The 25,100-nt window shown below is 45.8% G+C and overlaps 4 protein-coding genes across 4 annotated transcripts; 3 read left to right on the top strand and 1 right to left on the bottom strand.

The window, feature by feature from the left end:
- Positions 1-1,203: 1,203 nt before the first annotated feature.
- Positions 1,204-4,065, top strand: LOC101784322 (ADP-ribosylation factor-like protein 8a). The gene is made up of 5 exons (XM_004985258.4): positions 1,204-1,551; positions 2,472-2,553; positions 2,641-2,795; positions 3,437-3,598; positions 3,698-4,065. The coding sequence occupies exons 1-5, from the start codon at positions 1,514-1,516 to the stop codon at positions 3,813-3,815; spliced, it is 555 nt and encodes a 184-aa protein (XP_004985315.1). The 5' UTR covers positions 1,204-1,513; the 3' UTR covers positions 3,816-4,065.
- Positions 4,066-5,041: 976 nt separating this feature from the next.
- LOC101784717 (surfeit locus protein 1) lies at positions 5,042-9,255 on the top strand. Its single transcript, XM_004985259.3, has 6 exons — positions 5,042-5,265; positions 5,346-5,449; positions 5,538-5,782; positions 6,801-6,975; positions 7,406-7,689; positions 8,504-9,255. Exons 1-6 carry the CDS (start codon positions 5,109-5,111, stop codon positions 8,571-8,573), a joined length of 1,035 nt encoding a protein of 344 aa, XP_004985316.1. The 5' UTR covers positions 5,042-5,108; the 3' UTR covers positions 8,574-9,255.
- Positions 9,256-14,101: 4,846 nt separating this feature from the next.
- Positions 14,102-21,075, top strand: LOC101785108 (protein NPGR1). Its single transcript, XM_004985260.2, has 6 exons — positions 14,102-14,304; positions 15,329-15,629; positions 15,722-15,998; positions 16,276-17,492; positions 17,573-17,720; positions 20,452-21,075. Exons 2-6 carry the CDS (start codon positions 15,426-15,428, stop codon positions 20,784-20,786), a joined length of 2,181 nt encoding a protein of 726 aa, XP_004985317.1. The 5' UTR covers positions 14,102-14,304; positions 15,329-15,425; the 3' UTR covers positions 20,787-21,075.
- Positions 21,076-21,797: 722 nt separating this feature from the next.
- On the bottom strand, positions 21,798-23,971 carry LOC101785511 (40S ribosomal protein S3a). The gene is made up of 6 exons (XM_004985262.2): positions 23,812-23,971; positions 23,586-23,691; positions 22,774-22,911; positions 22,513-22,698; positions 22,192-22,392; positions 21,798-22,110 (listed from the first exon to the last, which is right to left on the bottom strand). The coding sequence occupies exons 1-6, from the start codon at positions 23,868-23,870 to the stop codon at positions 22,009-22,011; spliced, it is 792 nt and encodes a 263-aa protein (XP_004985319.1). The 5' UTR covers positions 23,871-23,971; the 3' UTR covers positions 21,798-22,008.
- Between the last annotated feature and the right edge of the window lie 1,129 nt (positions 23,972-25,100).

The raw sequence follows: 25,100 nt of genomic DNA on the forward strand, positions 1-25,100 counted from the left end.
CGGATGCAGGTGCGCGCTAGCTAATGACGGTATTAAGTAGGTGATTGGCGTGTATTAAGTGATATTAGCGTTTTCTAAAGATGATTAGTATATTTATGCAACATAAACATCACAAGGGTACTCAATTATAATATTTTATCTCATGAGATGTATCCTTATACAAGCAACCAAACAACTTCTATTCATAATTTGACTGGATAAATACACGCCACCGATCAAACTGGGCCCTTGTTTACTTCCCTCCAAACTCCCAACTTTGACACTATGCAAAAAGAAGATTCCCCATCACATCAAACTTGCGGTACATGCATGGAGTACTAAATGTAGACGAAATTAAAAACTAATTGTACAGTTTTGTTGTACTTTGCGAGACGCATCTTTTGAGCCTAATTAGTCAATATTTGGACAATAATTCACAAATACAAACGAAACGCTACAGTGTCGCATTTATGACAAAATACCAATTTGGCACCTCCCAACTTGGGAAGTAAAAAGGGTTGGTATTGCATCCGCTGAGCTTGGCCTCTGCGAGAGCTAGATTCCCAGATACGAGCCTGGCTAGGCTCGTCGGGAAACCAATCACCCCTTTGGTGGTTGGGCACACGTTGCACGAACGGCATTGCCAAAGAGCTACTGTACTTGCGCTGGCCCGTTGATGACTGCCCGCCTGCCCATGCGTCCAGCTGCTCTCTTCAACTACTCCCACGATTCCAGCGGAGCACACAACTCAGGGCAGCAAAAACACGATGGGCGGCAGGCAAACACCACGAGATACTGAAGAAGATCCGGCAAATCCATCCCCCTCAAAAAGAAAGAAGAAGAAGATCCGGCAGAGAAGCCCTCACTAACCCAACAAGTAGCCAGCCCATCGGGCCCAAACCACTGAGCACTCGTCGTCCTTCTGGCTTCATAGGCCCACTTCAAACGCTAGCACACAACGACGATTAGCCCAGGACCGCAAGGTCCCCATCGAACTCCCGAAAAAACAGGGCGCCCCGAAAAAACAGGTCAGGTCAGCTCCGGATGGATAGACGCTACCAGAGATCAGTCCACCCATCAGTTGGAATCCCGTTGGCGAGGGGAGCGGATACCGGAACGGAACGGCACTCGTGGTTGGCCGCCCTAGCACCAGCGCCCACGCGAGGCCGTATGATTGGCGAGCCGGACGCCAATAATACCCCCCCTCCCTCCCTCCTATCTCGCCTCGCCTCATCGCCGCAGCTGGCTCGCTCGCTCGCTCCCTCGCTCGCGGTCGCGGCGTCCTCCCCTCCCCGTCAGGCCGTCACCCCGCCCCATCCACGCCGCGTCGCCCTCCGCCTCCAAATAAAGTAAACGCGGGGGGTGACAGGGAGGCCACCACCGAATCCTCCTCCTCCGCCGCGCCCGCTCGCTCTTAACCCGTCGCCGCCCCCCGCTCGATCCCCTCCGCCTTCTTCGCCGCCACCGGGCCTGCCTCCCTCCCTCCTCTCTTGTTCGCGGGGGGTCAGGGAGAGGAGAAGGGGAGCCGGGCGCCATGGGGTTCTGGGAGGCCTTCCTCAACTGGCTCCGCAGGTATATAATACGCTCTTGGGCTGCTCCGTCGTGCCTCGTGTCTCGCGGGTTTGATCTGCTGCGCATTGCGGCTGCCGGGGTGCGGGGATCGGTGTCTAGGAGATCTGGGAGTTCTTCTGGTTTGGTCATGATTGGTTGGGATAGTTACGGAGGCTACGATACGAAGTTGTAGGTTGCTGGTGGAGAGCTTCTGATATGTAGCGAATGTGATTGGTGCAGCGTGATCCTATTAGGGAAGGAATTGGGTTCTTATGGTTGGTTTCTGCTTCAGATTTTGGAGCTTTGCGGGTAACTGCCGTATGACCATCAAGCTAGCATACCAATCAAGTTTAATTAAGCTATCCTCTCAACAGAATATGTTTTAATTGAACATGCTTGCCAATCAACCATTATCGGTGGGATTGCAAGACATAAAACTTGTGAAGATCACTCTTTCCAAAACGAAAACGGGAGGATTTATTCAGTGTTGATTGTCGTGTTCCGCAATGTCTTGTTATTCTGCAATTCGCGTTTTTTTTTTGTTATAGTTCGCTATCATGGATTCTATTACACAGAAGTATCAATATCAGTTACGCTAGTAAAAGTTCTTTGGATGTCACTCCATACTTGAACTGAAGCTGGTAGTTATTTGCTGTACTTCAATCATTGGCATATAGTATAGCTGCCAGTAGACTATAATTTATTTCTTCTCTACCTACCAGACAGGTAGGCTTTGAACTGGATACATAAAAATACAAAAGAGCTTCAATTCTAAGAATGTCTTGCACATGCACTTGTTGGGTGGTGGAGCATTACTTTGACATATTTGATTATATGATCCAGTTTCCAAGTAAAAGGATGAACTGATGTAATCTGCCATTCGTTTTGCTCGATGGGCTTGGCTGCTTGAATAACGGTTTTCTGCTTTCTTACATCTGCAGCCTCTTCTTCAAGCAAGAGATGGAGCTTTCCTTGATAGGGCTTCAAAATGCCGGAAAAACATCACTTGTCAATGTTATTGCTGTAAGTATCAGTCACACTTTTGGTACCACTCATATACTGGATGCCTGATGAAATATATTTATCATGGGTAAACTTTTTTTTTTTCAGACCGGAGGCTTTAGTGAGGATATGATTCCTACTGTAGGATTCAATATGAGAAAGGTAACCAAAGGAAATGTCACAATAAAATTGTGGGATCTTGGAGGCCAGCCAAGATTCCGGAGCATGTGGGAGAGATACTGCCGTGCAGTTTCTGCAATTGTGTATGTCTTTCATGTCTAATCTGACACTTACAGTAAGAATAGCACTAATGCTCACTAGCTGTCATGATTTAGTTGTGGCTTGTTGCGCATGTCTATTATTTTGGAAGACCGTGTTCATATCATTTTGATAGTTTGGTTTATGTACAAAGTCTTTCTCAACTATCCTACTGTTCTTTTGGCTTATATTTTATTTTCCTTTTTGTGATCAGGACAAGTGTTAGCTTGCTTATACCAGTTTATGTCTTAGTTGTCCTGGTGATGCCTTGCTTATATGTTTGTATTTATGTTATTTTGATTTTTTAATAATGATGATATTCTTTATCCTGTTACCTGTTTTCCCCCAAATTTGCTTTGTTGTGTATGATGGTGGTGGGTGCATTGTTTATTTCTATCTTTTTGCTCGTTTTCTTGATATTGATGAAGCACTTTTTTTTTTCTGACTTTCTGTTATCTTTGCTTAAATAATGAGCTGGAACTTGCACCAGCTGTATGGTTTTTTATTCTGATTTACTTCCACAGGTTTTATATTTAATAACTAGCTGCATTGAAACTGGTGCATGATTTTTTTTCTGGATGTCATAGTTGAATCAATAGGGAATGAGCTTCTAGTGTTGGATGTTTATATTGTTTTGGTTGTGCAGTTATGTTGTTGACGCAGCAGATAGAGAAAACATGGCCATTGCAAAAGGTGAGCTCCATGACCTCCTGAGCAAGCCATCTTTGACTGGAATCCCATTACTAGTCATTGGCAATAAAATTGACAAGCCTGAAGCTTTCCCTAAGCAAAGCTTCACAGAAGTCATGTAAGTGCATGCTAAGCTACTGCGGTCCGTTACAATTCCCCACCATAATATCTGTTTGATACATTTTACTCATCTGCTGTGTTACTAATGGTATTGCAGGGGCCTAAAGACAATCACTGACCGAGAAGTGGCATGCTTCATGATATCGTGCAAGAACTCGACCAACATTGATTCTGTCATCGACTGGCTGGTGAAGCACTCGAAAAAGAAGAATTGATCTAAATCTGTAACTCTTGAAGCGTGCTCCAGTTTCTCTCTTTTTGCATGTCGCGTAGCATTGGGGCTGTAAATTATGCAAGAGGTATTAATTAGGGATGCTGTGTTCATAATTTTGTTAACCTGGTTTGGCAATATGTTGGTAGGCCGCGTCTGGTATTGTGCACGCGCGTGCTCTGTTACAACTTACAGGAGGCTGCTCTCTGTGTTCCATACTTGCTTGGTCAATTTGAGCTGTGTGATTTGTTTCACTTTGTTTGATCAAACAAAAATGAAATAAGTGTCACTGCGTGCAAATGAACGTTGCTGGAAAAACAAATGCGGTTAAGTAAATAAATGATCCACCAGACGAATCTGTGCAAGGGATCTGCTAGTTGTTTTGAAATGTGAAATACATATATCACGAGATATGGGATGGGAAATTGATTAGGTAGCTTTTGAAATAGAGAAAAAGGTACTTTTTAGAGGTTCCAAATCTTAGGGGGTGTTTGGATCTTTAGTCCGGACTAAAATTTATGTCACGTCAAATATTCGGAGGCTAATTAGAAGGACTAAACATGAGTTAATTATAAAACTAATTACACAGATGGAGGCTAATTCCCAAGACGAATCTATTAAGCCTAATCCATCATTTGCACATATTTACTGTAGCACCACATTGTCAAATCATGGACTAATTAGGTTTAATAGATTCGTCTCGCAAATTAGCCTCCATCTGTGCAATTGGTTTTGTAATTAGTCTATGTTTAATACTTCTAATTAGTATCTAAACATTCGATGCGATAGAAATTTTAGGAGTGGCTAAAGAAACAAACGGGTCAAAGGCTTCGTGGCACTCTCTTCAGAGTTATCTCCTTGAAGTTTTTATTTTTTGTTATCTCCTTGAAGTTTTTATTTTATTTTATTTTTGTTTTTCCGAGCGCTCTATGTAAAGTTGTAAACAGCCAATATGCAACATTCTGTTCCAGCCTTTTGTAGCTCTCTCTTTTGTGCTTGGATTCACAAACTTATAATAAGTAAAATCATATGCTACCCTTTGTTTGATCGAGTTCAAACTACTTTTGTCAATCCAAATCTTGGTTTGGAATTAAGGCCCAAACAAACATATGGCACATATACGAACAAATGAAAAAGATCGTAATAATGTTCATCAACAGTAAACATTTACATTTTCGAATTCCAACCCAAGAAAATGCAAACTTGCCCAGTTGGCCTATGCGCTGATGCTGCCCTCTCTGAGTCGACCTGTCCTGAAGTCCAAACTCCAAACCCCTGACCCTCTCTGACCTCGGAGATGGCGGCGTCGCTCTCCAAGCACCTCCTCTTCCGCCTGCGCGGAGGCGGCGGCGAGCAACGCCTCCTCCTCTCTCGCGCCTCCACTTCACACGCCTCATCACCCGCGCCTCCTCCGCCCCCTCCTCCTCCAGGCGCGGCCGCGCCGCCGCCCCCAGGTATCCATCTATCCTAACCGTCATCATCTTGCGAAATGCCTTGCGAATCATCCGCAAATCTGTTCGTGTTCCACGCGCAGGGGCAGGGAAGGAGGCCAGCGCGTGGTCCAAGCTCTTCCTCTTCGCTCCCGGCGCCATCACCTTCGGCCTCGGCACATGGCAGCTCTTCCGGAGGCAGGAGAAGGTCACACTCGCACACGCGCTCGTTACTCTATGCTTGGTTTTGTTGGCCGACGAGACCTCACCGTTTGGTGTTTCCTGCTCGACCTCAGATAGAGATGCTGGATTACAGGACGCGGAGGCTGGAGATGGAACCCGTGGCGTGGAACGAGGTGGCCTCGACCGGCGCCCTGCGTGATCCAGACGCGCTGGAGTTCCGGAAGATCGTATGCGAGGGCGATTTCGACGAGGAGAAGTCGGTGTTCGTCGGACCTCGCTCCCGGAGCATCTCTGGTGTGACGGAGAATGGGTATTATGTGATCACTCCGTTGATTCCTAGGTCGACTGAGCCTGGCAGGTAAGTTACTTCGAAATGCTGAATCGCAATTCCTATTTTCCAGATTACCTTGAGAACCATCCTTGCAGTCTTGCAAGGAAATTATCACTACAATTGAGCTTGATACCCTTTATTTTAGCTGGGAAGTTCTTGTGGAAAGCTACTACAATGAAAATGGCTGATATTTGTAATTGTAAACTATGAAAGCCTGTCTGTGCTCAAATTGGAAAATGATGATTTAGTCTAGTAAGAATTAAGTTAAGAATTTTTTTCAAAAGGCCAAAAGGGACGAAGGAAAAGATGATCCAATGTCAGATCAGATGTGAAACAGCTAGGAATACACGTCTTATGTTAGGGCAAAACCAAAACAATTAAGTTAGTGGAAGATGCTTAAGCTGGCAGTGATTTCAATTCCTTTCATTTTAAACTGGCTTGTGTATATGCCCCTTCATTGCCTTTCCATGGAAACTGAAATCTTCAGCTGGATATGAATGAATTGAAAAGTAATGTAATTATCTTCATTGAAAATTTGAAAAGCTTGCCTGCATTCGAGTACTCCTGTGTTATCTTTTCATGTATTGGTAACTGAACTAAAATTTGAGAGATATAGCGGATTGTAAAACGTGTTTGGCATCGATCCTGCAGATTTGCAGTTTTGTTGCAACGATAGGTGATGTATGTGTGCTATGGGGGTGGGGTGCACTCTTCAGATTTAATTTGTATTTGTCCACAGAGAAGATCCCTACCCAAGTAATAATCTCAAAAGACATAATTTGTTAAATTATGCATGAAGCCCATAATTGAGTGATCATACCTCGTGCTGTCTGATAGCTCATCGTTCTTGGCCAGCACAAATTTATGGGTGACCAGGATGCAAGTTGTTGCTATGCCTGTTTTGACTTTATCTCCCACATATTCCTGTGCTAGAAAGCTGATGGCTCCACGTCTCCACCTGTCAACTAGAAATTTAAAACCAACCATAGTATTTTACAGGTTCTCTTTATCTAGTCATTTATCTTTCTAAGAAATGGTTTGTCAGTTTGCAGTCACCTATCCTTGTGAATAGAGGATGGGTTCCTCGTGGATGGCGCTATAAAAATGTTAAGGATCACCAAATCCTGCATGAAGCTTCAGAACCAAAAGCTGTTAAACAGCCAGATGGAAAAAGTTCGTGGTGGAAGTTCTGGTCTAATGAGCCTAAATCGTCTCCTGAGGTGACGTTTGTTCCCAGTCTTTTGCTTAGCTTCCAATCTGTTGCCTAAAATTCTAAATGCATGAGATCGTGAATTTGCTCATCGAATTAGATTAGCATGTCTTTTGTGAGTGTTTCTATAATGTTATATTTTGTGTGCCATGATATGTCAACTCCTTGTACTGTTGTACATGCTAATGCTGTGGCAGCAATTTACCAAATAAGTTATATTCTAGTTATTGTTTTTACTAGATCTGCTTTAGATCATTTGTGGCTTCTAGAGTGATAAATGGTATGGAATGTAGGCTGGTTGTTGGGGGTCTGTGGCAATTGAATCAAGATCATGTTGCCATAAGTACTATACCTGCTTTAGATCAAAGTATCCATATCCCTTGAGTTGTATTTGTATTGCTTCAGTTAGGCACAAAATTTATGCAAAGTACCTTTTGCAGATTGAAAAACCTAGAGAACCTCCTGTAAGAGTTATTGGAGTAATCCGAGGAAGTGAGAAGCCAAGCATATTTGTTCCAGCAAATGAGCCCAGTAGTGGCCAGTGGTTTTATGTGGATGTTCCCATGATTGCTCGTGCTTGTGGGCTTCCTGAAAATACTGTTTATATAGAAGATATAAACGAAGACGTCTTGCCAACAAACCCTTATCCTGTTCCAAAAGATGTCAACACCTTGATTCGTCACTCAGTGATGCCAGAAGACCATCTTAAATACACTTTTACATGGTAAGCACTTAACCCTTTGCAGTTGGATTATTTCATTCTGTGTTAGTTTTATTTTTTGACTGTTGGTACCAGTAGTTTCACTCATCATGATAGAAACTAGTCTATTGCTGCTATTATCTGGATGTTTTGGACAGTAATATCTGACTTTATCTGATATCTGCTACAAATCCACACTATCATGGTTTGACAGTTCATCACTGACGAACCATGATAGTTGGCATCTTCTCAGTCAGAAATATTTGTGCTGAACATAGAAAAATCCTTTTTGTTGTATATTATGCGGAGCTCAAATACTGGGATGATTAACATAACATAGAAAAACCCTTTTCTGCTGCACGTTATGTGCAGATCAAATACTGGAATGATTAATGTATTCAAAAAACAGCTTTACTTAGGTGGGCTTACTTTGTATGATTGGACAATAGCCTTTTTCCCATTGAAACATTGCTTGTTGTACATCACTCTGCATTTATAGTAGTATAATTTTTTCTGGATTACACTTTACACATTCTGTTATGTTTGTGCATCACATAATTGAAGCAATGGGATCTAGGATAAGCCCATGAAATGCAACTGTGGGTATCATAAATTGAGGTGTGAAAATCTGTGAATAAGGAAGGGAATAAGGATCTGGGGAGACACTGCATCTGCATGCTCACATGCGATGAGCTTGGAGGTAGCATATGTTGGTGCATGGTGTTAATTGAATTCAGAATTAGATGACATCAAAATGTGATGCTAACTCTGTAAATGTGATAATCTCTTCCTTGTGGACACCTTATTGCCACTTTATATGTTTTGTTTGTTGTTTTAGGTACACTCTTTCTGCTGCTGTGACTTACATGGCTTCCAAGCGGATAAAGGCTAAGAAGGTTAGGTTGTAACAGGATTGGAGTCCACCATATACTTCGCACATTGAAACCTATCGCAGATGCCCAAGCTTATGCCTCTTTCATCTCAAGCAATAAGTATAACATTGCCCTCTTTTGTTTTAGTATGTTGTACATTGACTAGCAGTTTCTCCTGGTGGAGCTCAGAGGATACAGGAATTTTGTTAGCTTGATTCCTGCCTCCTTGTAAAATTTTTGTCAGGGAGCTTTCATACAGGGTAGCCTTATCTTCTTTTAGCATTTTTGTATGATGATTGCTTCACCCGAGAAATTGTTGAACTGGGTTGTCTGACATTGCATTTTCCTTAGCTAGACTGGGCCGTTGCCGCCTTGCTGGCTTGCGTCGAGGTCACTAGCACCAAAAGGCTTTGTGCCCCTATACTAGGAACATCTGCTGATGGGCTTCATGGTGCTTTCACTAGCAGCTGATTCTAATGGCCACAATCATATGGAGACCTAAAACGAGTTCGTATCATGTATTTTCTTTTTCGATTCAGTTTATGTGTTCGTGCCTTAGCATGTTTTCCCACCATCTTAGTACTCCATCATTTGAAATTGTCAGGCAAGCAATGCACTTGTCCGGCAACAATTTTTTGTTACGGCACGTTTGTAGAGGCTTGTGATTTGTGAAAGCCAGTGTATTGGAAAATACATTGGAGACAAATTTATATGCTCAGTCAGTTTACTTTGTATTATTTCGTACTAGAGAGTAACTGTGTTTATCCTTTTAGACAAAATGCCAGAGGGAATAACTGTAGGCATGCGATGCTCGTGAGCTGTGAATCTGTGATGCTGTTTCCACTTCCACTTGTCCTCTTCTGACATCGGTTTCTCCTCAGCCTGCTCTGGCTTGTTTTCACACAAGCAAGGCCGCCAGGGCAGTAGACTCCTCTCCAGTAGACATACAGTGAGTTCCCCTTGTTTACTTCACTCCCAACTCCCAACTTTGGCACTATGCAAAAAGAAGATTCCTCATCACATCAAACTTGCGGTACATGTATGGAGTACTAAATGTAGATGAAATTAAAAACTAATTGCACAGTTTTGTTGTACTTTGTGAGACGAATCTTTTGAGCCTAATTAGTCAATGTTTGGACAATAATTCACAAATACAAACGAAATGCTACAGTGTTGCTACAGTAATTTGTCACCTCCCAATTTGGCCAAGTAAACAAGGGTATGTCTCGGTAGGACTGATCCATCCACGTTCCAACGAGTCAGGCGCGAGTAAATTCCCCTCAAGAGAAAGGCGTGAGTGTGAATGGGGGAAAAGGGTTTGGATTGCTCGTACAGTACCCTAACAGTGCGGCCTCTGACGAGAGCACGTCAGCAATGCGTCGCATGTGACGGTACCTTCCCCGGTTTGATTGCCGGCCTTACACGGGCTCAGTACACGCCGTGCGGCTTAAATACCACTCATGGAGCCTGCTCGTACCGCCGTGCATCGAACTGAACCGACGCCTTTGTTGCAGCGACACTGATGGTGATACGCTGTGCCTAGCGTTCTACCCACTTCGTTTTAGTTTTTTTATTCATAGATATTATTATATATAATGTATGTCATGTCATGTCACTGCTGCCAAAACGGACAAATGGACACACCGGGAGTTATATTCAGCCGCTAATCATGATTAACCTAACCTTAACCACTCGCAGCCGGCATCAAACCCCAGACCCCAAACAGCATGCGCACATGTCATGGACCTGGAGTCGCCAATCGCCGCACATTGGATTCTTCTCTTCTTTTGGATCATACCCCCAACACGCTTCGGGAGGTGCGATGTGTCCATGCCATGAGGCATGAGCAGTAGCTTTCAGGGGGGAAGAAAGAACAAGAGGTCGCCCGCAGGCTCGCTCGCAGGAAAGCGATTTACGTACCCCCAAGGCCCCAAGAACATGCCAAGATTGCAGCTGCAGCTCGGTGCTCGGTGATTGGGAAATCACTGCGCCCCCGTCGTCTGGCAGCGTGAGCCACCGTACCCACCCACCAGATCGCTCGGTTTGGTTGTCCTACCGGCGGGAATGCGATGCGATGAGCAGGGATAGGATGGCAGTCGGACCCATGGGTGCGGGTGCCCACGGCTTTGAGGGTGCGGGTGTAAAATTTCACCCATGGGTTCGGATCTGACCCAACCCGCCAGTGTATTGAGATGGGTCACATGTGGGTGCAAGATTTTACCCATGTGTGCTTAATGGGTGATCATATTTTAGTTCAATTGTCGATATATCATGGGCTATGATGTGAAATTTTAGACTGCTGCTTTACTATAGTTGAATTGTTGATGTATCATGTAATGTTTGATAAAAGTTTGGCTTCCTGCCATTGCTAGACTAACTTTTTTTTGTTGAGATCAAACATGAATGTTTCCCTAATTCGGTGTGTTGCTCAAATTGTATTTTGTGTGCCAAGTTCATATTATATCGCTTGATATCGTATGCTCCTGCGTATATTTTGTAAATTTCTACTTCTTTGAACAGACCCAGTGGGTACCCATCACCCAGCAGGTGCCCAGCGGGTGCAGGTGTGGGTGCAAAAATTCACCTATTAAGTATTATGTGTGTGGGTGTAGATAGATACGACGGGTTATGGGTGGGTTTTACCCCACCGGACCCATTGCCATCCCTAAGCAGGGATGACCGGATGACAGGAGCAGGGGACAGCCGGCCTGCAGGGGTTCCGAAATGTCAAAGGCTAGCCGTGGCCAGCTACCCTCCTTTTTTCCTTTGCCCACAAAGCTGGCCACCGCTTCAATGGTCTTTCGCTCCTTCGTGGCGAGAGGGGGGGGGGTTGAGTGAATGCGCTTTGTCCTGTCGAGATAGTGAGTTTTGTAGAGTGGTTAAAGGCCGCCGACTTTGGTGTATTTGTATCTGACTCTGAAACATCTCCAAATTCAGAGCAGGACGTTTGTTGAGAAAAAGAAAAATTGGCTCGCATCGCTCCCCCCGCGGGCGACACAGGAGCTGCCCTAGCCGCCATCACCAACACCTCCCGCCTCTCGTGCCCGCCTCGTTGTTGCCACAGGGGGTCTCCGGAAGCCCGTGGACAACGGTGGCGGGTAAAATCGGCCGGTGTGGGTCTCGTGCGCCGGGCCAAGATGGTGCAAGGAGGCCATGGCCAGGCGGCGCGCCGAAGCGGCGACGGCCTAGATCCAGCCGTGCCGTGGGTGGATCCGGCTTTCCTACCCTCGGATCCGCCGCCCCCGACCCATTTCGGCGCGCGACAAGCGGCACGGAGAGAGGATGCGCGACGGTGGCGGCGGTCCGGGTGGAGGACGGCGGGCGCGATGGCGGCGAGGCCACGCGGCGGGGCCCCGCGTGGGGCGACGAGGCTGCACGTGCGGAGGGCCAGCGCATCGTGGAGCCGGCTGCGTGGGCGCGCGGCGGTGGTTGCAGGCCGCGCGCGACGGCCCTGCAACCTGGGAGGCAGCATGCTGCAAGCCGTGCGGCTGCAAGCTGACGCGCGGCGTCGGCAGGGAGAAATGCCGCGGGTGCAGGCGGCGGAGGAGAAGACCTGCATCCGGCTCGAGATGTGTCAGGCTGCGGCGGGCGGTGACGACCGTGCGCGGTAGCAGCCGCGTGCGCATCGACGATGCGGTGAGGCGTCGTGGTGGCGCAGCCGAGGGGGTCTACGCATTGTGCGAGGAGGCATGGCGCCGCCGCCGCCCCGGGAGGGCTTCCAAGGCAGTGGTCTTAGGAATGCCGAGCTGGGGACGTGCAATGGTGGGGATAGGATGTTCCGGGTGAAAGCCTTTGCCAGCGATCTTGCTGGTGGCGATGGCGACACGTCCTAGGGCGTCATTCTCCCCGTTGGGGGCATCATCTTGGAACTTCATCCCAGCTATACGGGGTTCTCTGGGTGAAAACCCTGTCCAGATTCTGGACGAGCAACGGCGGCGCCACCGGCATCAACCCCTCCTTGGAGGCGTCATCTCTAGAGATCCAACTCGGCTTGTGGCATTGCTAGTGACGACGATCAAGGGAGGTTGCAGTCGGTGGTGGCGCAAGGCGGCATGGTGCAGGATGGCGAGCTTGATGGGGATTGCTGAGTTCACGTGGAGGCGATCACAATTCTGGTGGCGGTCAGGGGTTATCGCATTGTTGTCGGTTGGCTGCTTGCAGTGGACCGCGGCGGATGGTGTTGCTTGGCAACTAGCAGTGCGGCGTGGGACTGCGTTGGAGGACCGCGCTTGCAGCAACGGCACCGTGGATGACTAGGTTTGCTGCGGACTACGGAGTGTGGCTCAGCATTGCTGGGCTACTCCGGTGTGGTACCTCGTCGGAAGACGACGTAAGCAACTTCTTCGGCTACTACCTCGGTGGCGAAGGCTATGTGCGCGGGTGGAGCAACGAAGCGAAGTTGGCCTGCGGCAGTATTTTGGCTGTTCGATGGGAGCTTGGGAAGCGGGGCAAGATTGCCCTCCATTCTGATGGCGACAATAGACGGATCCATGACATGGAGTACTGTGGTGGACGTGGCGAGACCCCCGCGCGTGGCGAGGGGTCCGGATCTTGTGGTATCACTCTGTCAGATGGAGTGTGGTGTTGCAGCGGCACTACGGCGAAGGGTCCCGCATGGCAGTGGTCTTCTTGGTGCGATGCGATCTATTTTTTCTTGGGTCCCTGTCAACGCGGAGTCCCGTCAGGAGGTCTCGGCGACTATATGAGATTGAGATTATTGGTGGGCGCTGCAATAGGACTTTTGGTACGACTACCGTTGTCGAGTGGAGTTGGCGGTTTGAGTTGTGTGCTACCCGCGTTGATGTCACAATCAAACCGGACGATTACATGCTGTTTTTTCTTTTCTTTTTCATTTTCCTACCTATGACCTGCCATTATCGTAGGCCATGTTTAGTTCCTCCAAAACTCCCAACTTTGACACTGTGCAAAAAGAAGATTCCCCATCACATCAAACTTGCGGTACATGCATGGAGTACTAAATGTAGACGAAATCAAAAACTAATTGCACAATTTTGTTGTACTTTGCGAGACGAATCTTTTGAGCCTAATTAGTCAATATTTGGACAATAATTCACAAATACAAACGAAACGCTACAGTGTGCTACAGTGCTACAACAGTAATTTTGCACCTCCAAACTTTGAGCAACTAAACAAGGTCGTAGTCTTGTATTCTTCTGCTATATCAACAGAAACTCGCCCTATCTCGTCGGGTTCGTTAAAAAAAATTGAAATGTCTGACGAGCAGGCGTATAATGGTGCAAGCACATGTAGGGATCACATTTGTGACATTTTGGCAAGGTTCTCGGGGCAGATCATTTTCACCAACGGATAACCGCACCGACATGTAGGGTTTGACGGGGCCCAAATCAGGCCCAGCCCAGTACAGGCCCTCAAAAGCATCGCCCACACACCCACACCCTTGTCGTGTCTGTGAGTCTGTCTCATCCCCTTCAGGCAATCAGAGGCTTCACGGCTCCACCTCCTCACCAAGTCACCGTCAGCACTCAGCACCCGCCAACCGCCCCCGCTGCCGAACCCGCTACCCGCCCCCCCCCCCCCCTCTCTCTCTCTCCAGCCTGATTCCACCGAGGCACACGCCAGCCACACCGCCCCGCACACCCACCCAACAAACTCTTCCCTTGCAAGCGTCTTGTTCCCTCGTCTCGCCGCCGCCTCTGCTCGTGTTGTTGGATTGGCGGGGCGGGGAACTCGCGTGGACTGGAGCGGCCGGAGATCCATGCGGCATTGGGATCGATTCCTCTCGTTGGTAAGAGACCAGCCCTACCTTGCCTAGATGGAAGCTCTCCACGAGTGTTTCTCGCGATCTTCCTCGGGGGTGAATTTTGGTCTGGGAGATGTTTCAACTGCATTGGGCAATCGTCATCGTTCAGTTGCGGATTTCTTTGCTGCAACATGGGGGGAGCATCGACGACGTAGTACTTCCATCCGTTTCTGCGTGCTTGATGCTTGTTGGGTTCGAGTAGGCTCGTAGTCTTCTTCTTCAGCGACTTCAGTTTCACGCCGTGGGAGTGTGGGACTTGGGATCTCAGGTAGGGGGTGCAGCTAATTTTCTGAGTAAAGATCGGGGTTCATGCCCCACGCTGAGTCCGTCCCCTGGCGTTTTTCGGGGGAAAACGTTGCTGCATTTCTTGGGAGGTTGTACGGTGTGCCAGAATTCTGCTCTGCTCTGCTGTTTCCTGAGGTGTAAATGGTGGATATCTGGTTGCCATGCAATTATTCATGGGGATTTGTCCAATTCCGCGTTTGTTCATCAGGATTTATCCGATCCTTTTTCCTTGCTCTTTTAATGAAATGGTTGGTTGGGATATATGGAGGATGGAACCGATCTCTCTACTGTCTGCTGCATAGTGGGCCATTGCTGCAGTTGACAGTACACAGTAGGACTGGATGTTAATGTTCTTGGCCTCTTGCTGTGATCTTGATATGTGTTAGGTCTGTAGGAGATGATGGTGTTTGTAACTTTCCTGGGAGTTAGTACGAGCCTGAGTGCAAATAATTGTTACCATTTTATTGCTTTTGTGGGCATTTGCCTCCTTAGCCACTTGATTGGTAAATCCAATTCTGTTCTACAGTTCCGTTCTAGAAACTCCGGACCTTCCTTGCTGTTGCTATTCATGGAGCTGTATTTTTTTTTAATCTGAGACGCCACTCTAACTAAATAGGAACTGCTAAATCTGCCATGTATATAGTCTTTTATGTGTTTGCCCATGAGTTTCTTGCTTAGTATCTTACTGAAATATGCACTGAGACTTCTTATTTGTCATTGCTAGGCCCTGTAGTCTTACTGATTGAATGGTGGCCTGACGAAAGATCCCCGGAGATACAGCTGTTTTGTCTAAATTAAGTTAAATTATCTGCACGCCAAATATGTCCGCGATCATGTTATGTACTTGCAGCGGGGACCACTCCAAGTTTGAAGATCTTCCTCGATCGCCAGAATCTCTTGCGACACGTGATTTCTCAGCAAATGGCTCTTCTTCAAAGATGGCAAGTCGTGAAACAACTCCTGATGATAGCCAAGTAAATGAAGTAGAATCAGACCTAAGAGAGACCCTTTCACTAAATTATGAGGTTTGGCTGAACCTCCAACTCCTGCTCTTTAAAGAAGATATGCTGTCTTGCAAAGATTTGCTCACTGTCAGATTTATTTGATAATGTAACAGGAGGCCCGGGCATTGTTAGGTAGACTGGAACATCAGAGAGGGAACTTTGATGCAGCATTGCAAGTTCTTCAGGGAATTGATATAAGAAGCCTGAGACCACGAATGACCGCTGCTATTGCTGAAAGTATCAAGCCTAGAGTGCCACCACGCTCTTCAAGAAGGAAATCCTCACAAGTGAATGGAATGCTAATGCATATGTCAATGCACTCTGTAAGCTTGCTTCTAGAGGCCATATTGCTTAAAGCAAAATCTTTGGACGCCCTTGGTAGAGTAACAGGTATTAACTGCACTTTTTGTTCAGTGTGCTTTCTTGTATTCTACTTAAGCATCTTCATCTGAAATATGTACACTAGCTCCAGAAGCATTGCGAATTCGCTGTTGTCCTATGTATGTGGGGCCTAGTTATTTTGTTTAATAAAATTAATGCAAACTGAAACATGTGCATTTCACAAACTGAAATGAAGTCTGTTATGCTTCGTATTGACATCTTCTGCATCTGAAAGAACTTTGTTGCATAAATCTGAATTTCACTTCATGCTACCTTATCATCGCAGATGCTGCAGAAGAATGCAGAATTATCATAGACATCATAGAGTCTGCATGGCCATATGGTGTTCCAGATGGTATTGCTGAAGAGTGTAAGCTAATAGACATATTCCATTCAGCTCTAGAATATCTTCCTAAACTGTGGATGAGGAGTGGTTGTTTTGACAAAGCCATCATTGCATATCGGAGAGCTCTTGCAAAGCCATGGAATCTAGATTCTCAAAGGTCCGCCAACTTACAAAAAGATTTGGCAGTGACTCTGCTGTATTGTGGTGTTGATGTGAAGTTCCCTCAAGAATTTGCTCAGGAAAGGAATCTGGTAAGCCCTGGGAACAATATAGAGGAAGCAATTTTGTTGTTACTCATACTAACAAGAAAGCTATCCCTCCAAGAAATAAAATGGGATCCTGACCTTGTGAACCATTTGATGTATGCACTGTCATTATCTGGGCACACTGAAGTTTTGGCCAGCCATCTAGAAATGTTGTTGCCTGGAACCTATACCAGATCGGAGAGATGGTATATCCTTGCACTTTGCTATAGTGCAGCTGGCATGGATGATAGTGCATTAAACATCATAAGGAATGGTTATTGTGTACTGGAGAGAAAGGGAAAGCCTCATATTCCATCTCTTCTTTTGGGAGCAAAACTATGCTGTAAGAACCCAAAGCATGCTTCTGAAGGGATAAAATTTGCAAATAAAGCCATGAAGTCATTCAGAAGTTGTGATATGCATTTCATCAGCATTGTGAACCATTTTCTCGGTGTTTGTTATGGACCTTTTTCTAGGTCCTCCACCTCACACTTGGACAAATCGAGATTACAAGACGATGCACTGAGGCTGCTGCAGGATGCTGCTGCAATGGCAGAGTATAATCCTGAAATATTGTACAGCCTTGCTTGGGAAAATGCAATGCAACGGAAACTCAATGCAGCTGTTGAAAGTGCAACAGAATGTCTTGAGATGGTGATGGGAGGTTCCGTTAGTGCCTGGAAGTTATTAATTCTTGTATTATCTGCACAGCAAAATTTACAAGAAGCCGAAGCAGTAGCAGATTTTGCAATGGATGAAGCTGAGAAAGATGATCAGTTGGATATTTTGAGGCTGAAAGCACAAATTCAGGCTTCCCGTGGACAGTTCAAGTCTGCAGTGGAATCTTTTCAGGTTTTGCTTTCAACTATTCAAGCAAAGAAGGAAGTTTGGAAATCGACCACTTGTAAGGAGGTACAGTGCCCTCATCTTTATTGATCTTTAATAAAAGTATCATGTTTCTTCTTTGCTCATGATCCATTTGATCTTGACAGGTTAAATCCCTACAGAAGTTGGAGATGGACGCATGGTTAGATTTGGCGTCAATATACTCAAAGCTCGAAGCATGGCATGACTCGAACGTCTGCCTGGACAAAGCCATATCCATTGATTTGTTTTATCCCAAGTGTTGGCACATCAGAGGTAACTATTACTGTTTTTTTTTAATAATCAGCAGGAGCACTGTCTTGTCAGATAAGAAGACAAGGCATGCAAGTCTTACAACAATGCGATTACATAAATAACTAGCACTATTCTTACTCTAGGTTTACAATTCATGAAATTTAAATTGACTCTGGGATCCCATGAGCCTTTCTCCGCAGCACGAACTCTTCCTTGATCAGTCTGACCACTTGGATTGATTGCTCTCATTTCCCTTCAAAGATCCTGTGGTTCCTTCCTTTCCAGATATTCCATGCCATGTACATCATAAGGGCAGCTTTCACTCTTCTTGTATTTTTTTGGCAATGCCTTTAAGGAGTTACACCACCAATTCTCTAGACTATCTCCTATCTGTGACACTGCAATCAGGGCCTGGTACCTTGTCATCCTCTATGTCCTTCACTACTGACAGGACCTCTTTCTTCTGTAAAAGACTCTTCCAAGTGTTCTAAGTTGTGGCTTTGCAAGCCAATGGCCCCCCAGTCCAGAGTATGTGATCTGCTTGGCTGTTCTCCAAACTGCTTGCTAAAGTGCTGATAGATGGCTTCTGCTTTATCTCCATGTGTATATGCAAAACCCTCATTGGTATGTAGTTGCTGAATAAAGTTCTTCCTTCTTCCAGTTACCCTGAGATAGAAGAGTTTGTCTGACGCTTCAGTGGCTCTGACCATTGTTAGCCTTGACTGCTGTTTCAGCCTTGATTTCTCAACCTCAATCGTACCCAAGTTTCTTGCTTTGAGATCTCTTTTGAATTGCACCTCCCCCTGACTAAGGTCCCTATAATCTTGCACCACGTCAAAGATCCAAATGAGCTGTTTTGCTGACAGCAGCAGAAGCTTGTGATGCCCAATTTTTTATTTGGCCCAATGCCGCAGTTTCCTCGCTGTTCTTTGCCATTTAGTGTGCAGGCGAAGGAATGGATTGGTAACTGACAATGTCCCTATTAATACACTGGTACGCAGCTCTCCTGTGTGTTCGAGAGAAAAAAACTGACAATGGCTGAGTCCAAGCTGCAGATACTGCCTCATGATACCCTTCGATCTTTGGCCAGAAACTTTCAAAGCGAAACCCCATGTAAGTAGGCACTGTAAGCCTGTCAGACAAGCAAGAGCGGACAGTGGTCTGACAAACTAACGATGACATGGCCTGAAGGATAGAGTTTGGCTGCAGGATTTCACCCCTCAGATGTGCAAAAAGCTCTATTGATCCGTGTCTCTGACTTTGCTGGACCATGTAAATTTTCTTCCTTTCAGGCAGATTTCTGGTAGTTCAAGATCTTGCACAGGATTTCTGAATTCTTCCATGATTCTACGATTCAGATTCGAGTTACTCTTGTCCGTGGCTTGCAGAATCATATTGAAATCGACATCCATTAGCCATTTATCCGAGACAGCCTGCCTAACATATCTCAGCTCTTGTAAGAATAAGATCTTTCCATTGTCTTCTTGTGGGCCATACATCGCTGTCAACCACCATACTGCCACTGTTGACCTTGATTCTATCTTGGCCGTGACTGAATTATTTCTGTGCTCAGCCAGACTAACTCTGTAGTGATCCTCATCAGCCGTGAGCAAAGCAACCCCCTCTAGGACCTTGTGCCGGTAGCACTTCAAAATTGTTCTCGAACTTCTCCCCAAGGGTTTCTCTAACCATCTGAGCATGTGTTCCATTTTTCTTTCCTGCAAACTGACCAAATGCATCAGGTTTCATTTGCCAGATCTTTGGCCACCTTCCTCCTGGATGGATTGTTTAGCCCACGTGTATTCCAATTGAGCAAAAGGCCTTGTTGGTCACCCATTATTCAAACTAAAACAACTCTGGAACTCTTAACAACTTGCAAACTAAAACTGACAGATTCTTGCTACTAGCAGCTGCAATGGTTATCACAGCTACAAGTCGATGTGGAAAATGATTGAAGACACACACACACATGATGGGGAAAACAAGTGCACACACGCACACACAACGACATGGCAACATCCGCCATCTAAGCCTCTGCATTTATAGGTGATAGCAATAGCGCTGAGACTGTCAGTGCCTCCTTGTGCCTCGAGGACAACTTCCTCCTTTAGTGGCTCAACGAATTGGGCTCTGACTGTGCATGAGCCTCTGAATCCAGTACCTTGTTCGTGTCCAGGAAACAACACCTCTTCATGATCAATGCTGTAGCCTGCTCTTCCAGGAAGAGATCAGTATGCGGCCTGTTTGCCAGCCGTTCGCCCTTCCTTTGCAATTCGTGCTTCTTTGTTTGGGACTGGGTGTTTGCTTTCTTGATTGTTTTCTTGCAACTTATGTGTGGAGTTGAGGAGGGATCTGCTTACTTTCTTCAAAAAATTTGGGTTGCTGTGATCCCACTGAAAAGTTGACTCTGCTACTGTTTGTACAATAGTGAGCTTTTGAGCAATGGATTTGCAAATGCTACGATTAAACTACTATGATCATTGCTTCATTGAACCTTAAGAAAATTTAAATAAATTCTTGTAACTTAACCAATTTCTTCTTGATGCTTTTGTGTGCTCTGGGCATTACGAAAGTTGGGATAGTCCCTGAAACATGATAATACTTTGCTTCTGTATTAATATTAAGTTACATCATATTAAAGCAAAAATCATGTCCGTAAAAGTTAAACGTGTATCTGGAACTGTTATATATAACTACTATAGTTCGTTTGACGGATCTAGGTGTATGAAAGTGCTCATGTGATCCTTTGCAGGTCTTCTATTGGAGGCGCAATCCTTGCACCAGGAAGCCCTGATGGCGTTCTCATTTGCCCTCTCAATCGATCCAGATTATGTACCAGGCATGGTTTGTATGGCAGGAATTCTCCGAAATATTGGAGGGAAATCGTTATCAATTGCAAGAACTTTCTTGCGCAATGCCCTCCGTTTAGAGCCTACAAACCACCGAGCCTGGTTGAGCCTTGGGCTTGTCCTGAAAGCTGAAGGATCGCTGGTGGAGGCCGCGGACTGCTTCCAGGCAGCATACGAGCTCAGAGAATTGTCGCCGATTCAGGATTTCTCCGAGCAACTCCCCATCATGCTGCATTAGGAACCTGTAGCAAAGGTTCACAGTTTTTCATGTAGAAATTTTCTTCATTTCTCAGTTATTAACTTATCAGTTATCACTTGCAAAAGGTAGGAAGCATATAATTTTGTGAATGTAAATTAATTCACTTCTGTTCGTGAACAATTTTGCCGGCTGTTATGCGCTTCCCCAGCAACATCAGGCTGAACTTTCTTGCAACAATGTCCTACCTGTAGGCTGCACTGCAGGCTCCGGACTGCTTAACTTGCACTCTTGTTCTCAATCCAAATCCATGGGTGATTGCATTGGTATCCATTTCCTGATCTTATTGTTTGGTAGTCACATGAATTGTAACTTGGAAAACAAACCTGAAACCTCTGACTCAAGGCCGACGGCGGTGTGAGACATCCTCTTTGCAACAGAAACCTGTCCAGTACTTGCTGCCTCTTGGGGCTCTCGACAGCGGATGCCAAACGACGCGCGTTCTCTTGACTAGAACGGACTCGGTGGATGGCGCTCAATGCCTTCTAGCCTCGGAACGAGCATGCAAGGCCAGTGAAGACAGCGGGATGGAAACGAGGTCCGTCGGAGATGACCCTGGTTGAGCTCTTGTAGAGGGCCTGCATGGTCGAGGGTCTGGCTCAGGGAGTCAGGGTCGATGAGTCGAGCCATTCTGGTCGATTGGTTGGCCTCGAGCTTTTCACAAATGAAGGCTCTAATTGTCACAACAAATCAGCCGTTTCAGCTTTTCAGCCGGCTTATAAGCTGAAGCGAACAGGCCCGAATTGTCGACGACCAATCATACAATGGGCGAGCCAACTATCAATCTATCACCGATAGAATTGTAAACGGATCAGTATCAGCCAGTCTCCTTTTGCATTGAAATAACAAATTGAAACCTTTTGCATTAGTATAACAAATTGAAAAACAGGCAGCATCGAGCATCTCCGCTCAGAAAGAACAATCCACCTACGCGAATCACCAAGCAGAACCTATCATGGACAAAATTCACCAAACAAAACCTCAGGCAACAAATTGAACACCACGAAGATGACACCAAAACTTAGGATCCAGATAACCACAAACGAATAAACTTAAACACTTGTTTTCAGACAAGAACTACCACATAGCCAAAATAAGCCGCCCACCGGTTCTCAGACAAATTGTTCCGAAAGGCACATAAACACCTCAACAGGTGACAGTACATATATCTTCCAAATATAGCAAAATACGATGATTAACTATCCTACTCAGCTGCAGCAGCCTCCTGGCCAACCACGGCCTCCTCAGCCTCAGCAGGCCTCTCAAGCTTGACACCAACATCCTCCTTGGTATAGTCACCATGGACCTGCGAAGCAATATTAAGTGTTAGAATGACAGGCCACAGAAAGGCTGGAAAAAACATGATAGCTCTGTCACTAGGAATTACCTCCATTAGCTTCCCGAGGTCAAACTTGGGGGCCTTGAGGATCTTGACCTTCCGGATAAAAACATTCTGCAGTGGGAAGATGCTTGAGGTAGCCTTTTCAATTTCCTTACCAATGACCTCAGGAATAAACTTAGACACCAACTCCTTCAGGTCACAGGTAGAGGCCTGGTTGGCCATGATCTCAACCATCTTCCGGCGGATCTGCACATAGAGCGCAAGTATAGTGAGACAAACAGGATAACATAGTTTCAGGCTGATTTGAAAGATACATGGACATTGCTAGCTTTAGAACTCTTCTACATAAGCAACAACAGATGTTACCTGACGGATCTGGGAGGCCTGTGCATAGCAGGTACGCTTCACTTGGTTGGGTCTCCTCTTTGTGAATCCGATGCAAAACAACCGCAACATGTAGTTGTCAGTGGTCTTCACATCAACATGGGCCTCAATCAGTGTCTGCCATTTCCTGACCAGGGACCGAAGCTTGTCGGTCGTAAAATCCATACCCTAAGAAACAAAGAGGACAAGTTAACAACACAAACACAATGAAAGGGGCAACAAGTATGTGCTGCTGATCATTACCCAGAAGTTGGTAAGGACATTACGACCCTGGATATCTTCAGCCCGGAGACGGATCTTCCTGTAGGCCTGATCTTCATCACTCTGAAGATCGGCAAGGGAAACCTCAAACACACGGTGCTTGAGACCCTCTGAAGCAATCTAAAACCACAGAAAACATGCATGAATCAGCATATTATGCCAACAAGTATTGTATCTACATTCAGAAGATTGCAAATAGTAGCAGCCAATAAAACAGAATCTGAAGGTTTCAAAGCTTCAATTTCATAGCCTCTTGATCCACAGTTCAGGTCCCAAAATCACAATAGCAATTCAGAATGACCCTTACTAGTATATTGATATAGAACCAAAAACACATAACTAGCAGAATCATTCCCACAGAGAGCGGTTCCCAATAGTAGGTGCCAACTAACATGAATGCACTACATATAGTATCAGATGAGATATCAGACACCAAGGTGTGTGCACAATCAGTACGAGAATTCTATCAACTCTAGTAAATTCAGCAATATCCCTCTAGAAAAAGAGGTGTCAACACTCTAGCATCAGTGGAGTAGATGAACTACACTTACTAAGGAGAAGCATGATACACGATTCGTTTGTTAATACGAGTTCGTAAGTCGCAAATATACAGTCCTAAAATACAACTTGAGTAAGCGCACATAAGGCACGAGCACATTTAAGCTACTGCATGAATTGTCTGTCAAGCTAGCACTACCGCGGCCACACAGGAAAAACAGATTCGCACAATTTTTACCAGAGAGCGTAGCAGCAGTACAAATCGAGACGATCTAGAGAGCAAGATGATCACGAACCTTGGTACCCTGAGTCCTGGAGACGAGAGTCTTCCCGATGTTGCGCACGGAGAACACAGAGGGGGCCTTGATGTCATACCAGTCCTTCTTGGCGAAGGGATCGACGCTGCAAGACAGAGAGCCAAAGCGCAATCAGGACAGCACCAGCACTGAGCTGAAGGAACGAAGAAATGAACAGCGACGGATCCAATCTCAAGAACGAAACGGGGAGGGCTAGCAAACTTACGTCTTCTTCTTTCCACCCTTCTTCCCTTTGCTGATCCTCTTGTTCTTCCCGACCGCCATCTTGCCGCCGCCGCCGCCGCTGCGCTGCTGCCGGGGGAAAGGGAGGTGGAGAGGCTGGCGGCGCGGCTTCGTCTAGGGTTTTTATGCGTCGGGGTGGAGCGGCCTATATAGCTGAGGATGAGGGTTCCAGGGTTCGATCGTGCGGTCGGGAGGCTCTCAAGTGTTGATGGACGCGCACGATGCGCTGCTCTGCGGCGTGCTTGGGTTGGGCCGTCAGAGGCCTGTTTGGCCCAGTTGACTGTCGAGAAAAACCGATGACAACAAAAAATAGCTGACTTGGGCCGATCATGGTCCTTGGCCCCACACAACTCCAGCCTTCTTTTTGAACAAAAAATAGTTGTTGACTTGTTGTTCGTCGACTCGTGTCGAATAAATGCTGTGCCAGTGAAAAATTAGGCCAGAGCCTGCTGAATGAGGAAGCCTGGAACCTTCTGCCGAGATTAGGTCGATCTCTGCATGTCAGGGAGTGTTTGGATCCTGGCCCTTGTTCACTTCCCACCAAACTCCCAACTTTTGCACTATGCAAAAAGAAGATTCCCCATCACATCAAACTTGCGGTACATGTATGGAGTACTAAATGTAGACGAAATCAAAAACTAATTGCACAGTTTTGTTGTACTTTGCGAGACGAATCTTTTGAGCCTAATTAGTCAATATTTGGACAATAATTCACAAATACAAACGAAACGCTACAGTGTTGCTACAGTAATTTGGCACCTCCCAAATTCCCCAAGTGAACAAGGGCCTGGAGCTAAAGTTTAGTTCGTGTCACATCGGATATTCGGATGCTAATTAGGAGGACTGAACATGAGCTAATTACAAAACTAATTGCAGAACCCCTAGGCTAAATCGCGAGACGAATCTATTAAGCCTAATTAATCCATCATTAGCGAATGTTTACTGTAGCACCATATTGTCAAATCATGGACTAATTAGGCTTAATAGATTCGTCTCGCGATTTAGCCTAGGGGTTGTGAAATTGGTTTTGTAATTAGCCTATGTTTAATACTCTAATTAGTGTCCAAACATTTGATGTGACAGGGGCTAAAATTTAGCCCGGGGATCCAAACACCCTCTCAAGTGTAGAATTGAACAGATCCCATCATACACGGGCATCACTGCTGCAGTGTTTATATGAAAATAATAATCGCGAATAATAATCGCGATCCAAATCAGGAGTCTATATGAAAATATATAGGGGTAAATTGAAAAAAAGTCGGATCGCGATTA

This window comes from Setaria italica, chromosome IX (genome assembly GCF_000263155.2).
Source record: "Setaria italica strain Yugu1 chromosome IX, Setaria_italica_v2.0, whole genome shotgun sequence".
In the NCBI taxonomy this organism is placed as follows: Eukaryota; Viridiplantae; Streptophyta; class Magnoliopsida; order Poales; family Poaceae; genus Setaria; species Setaria italica.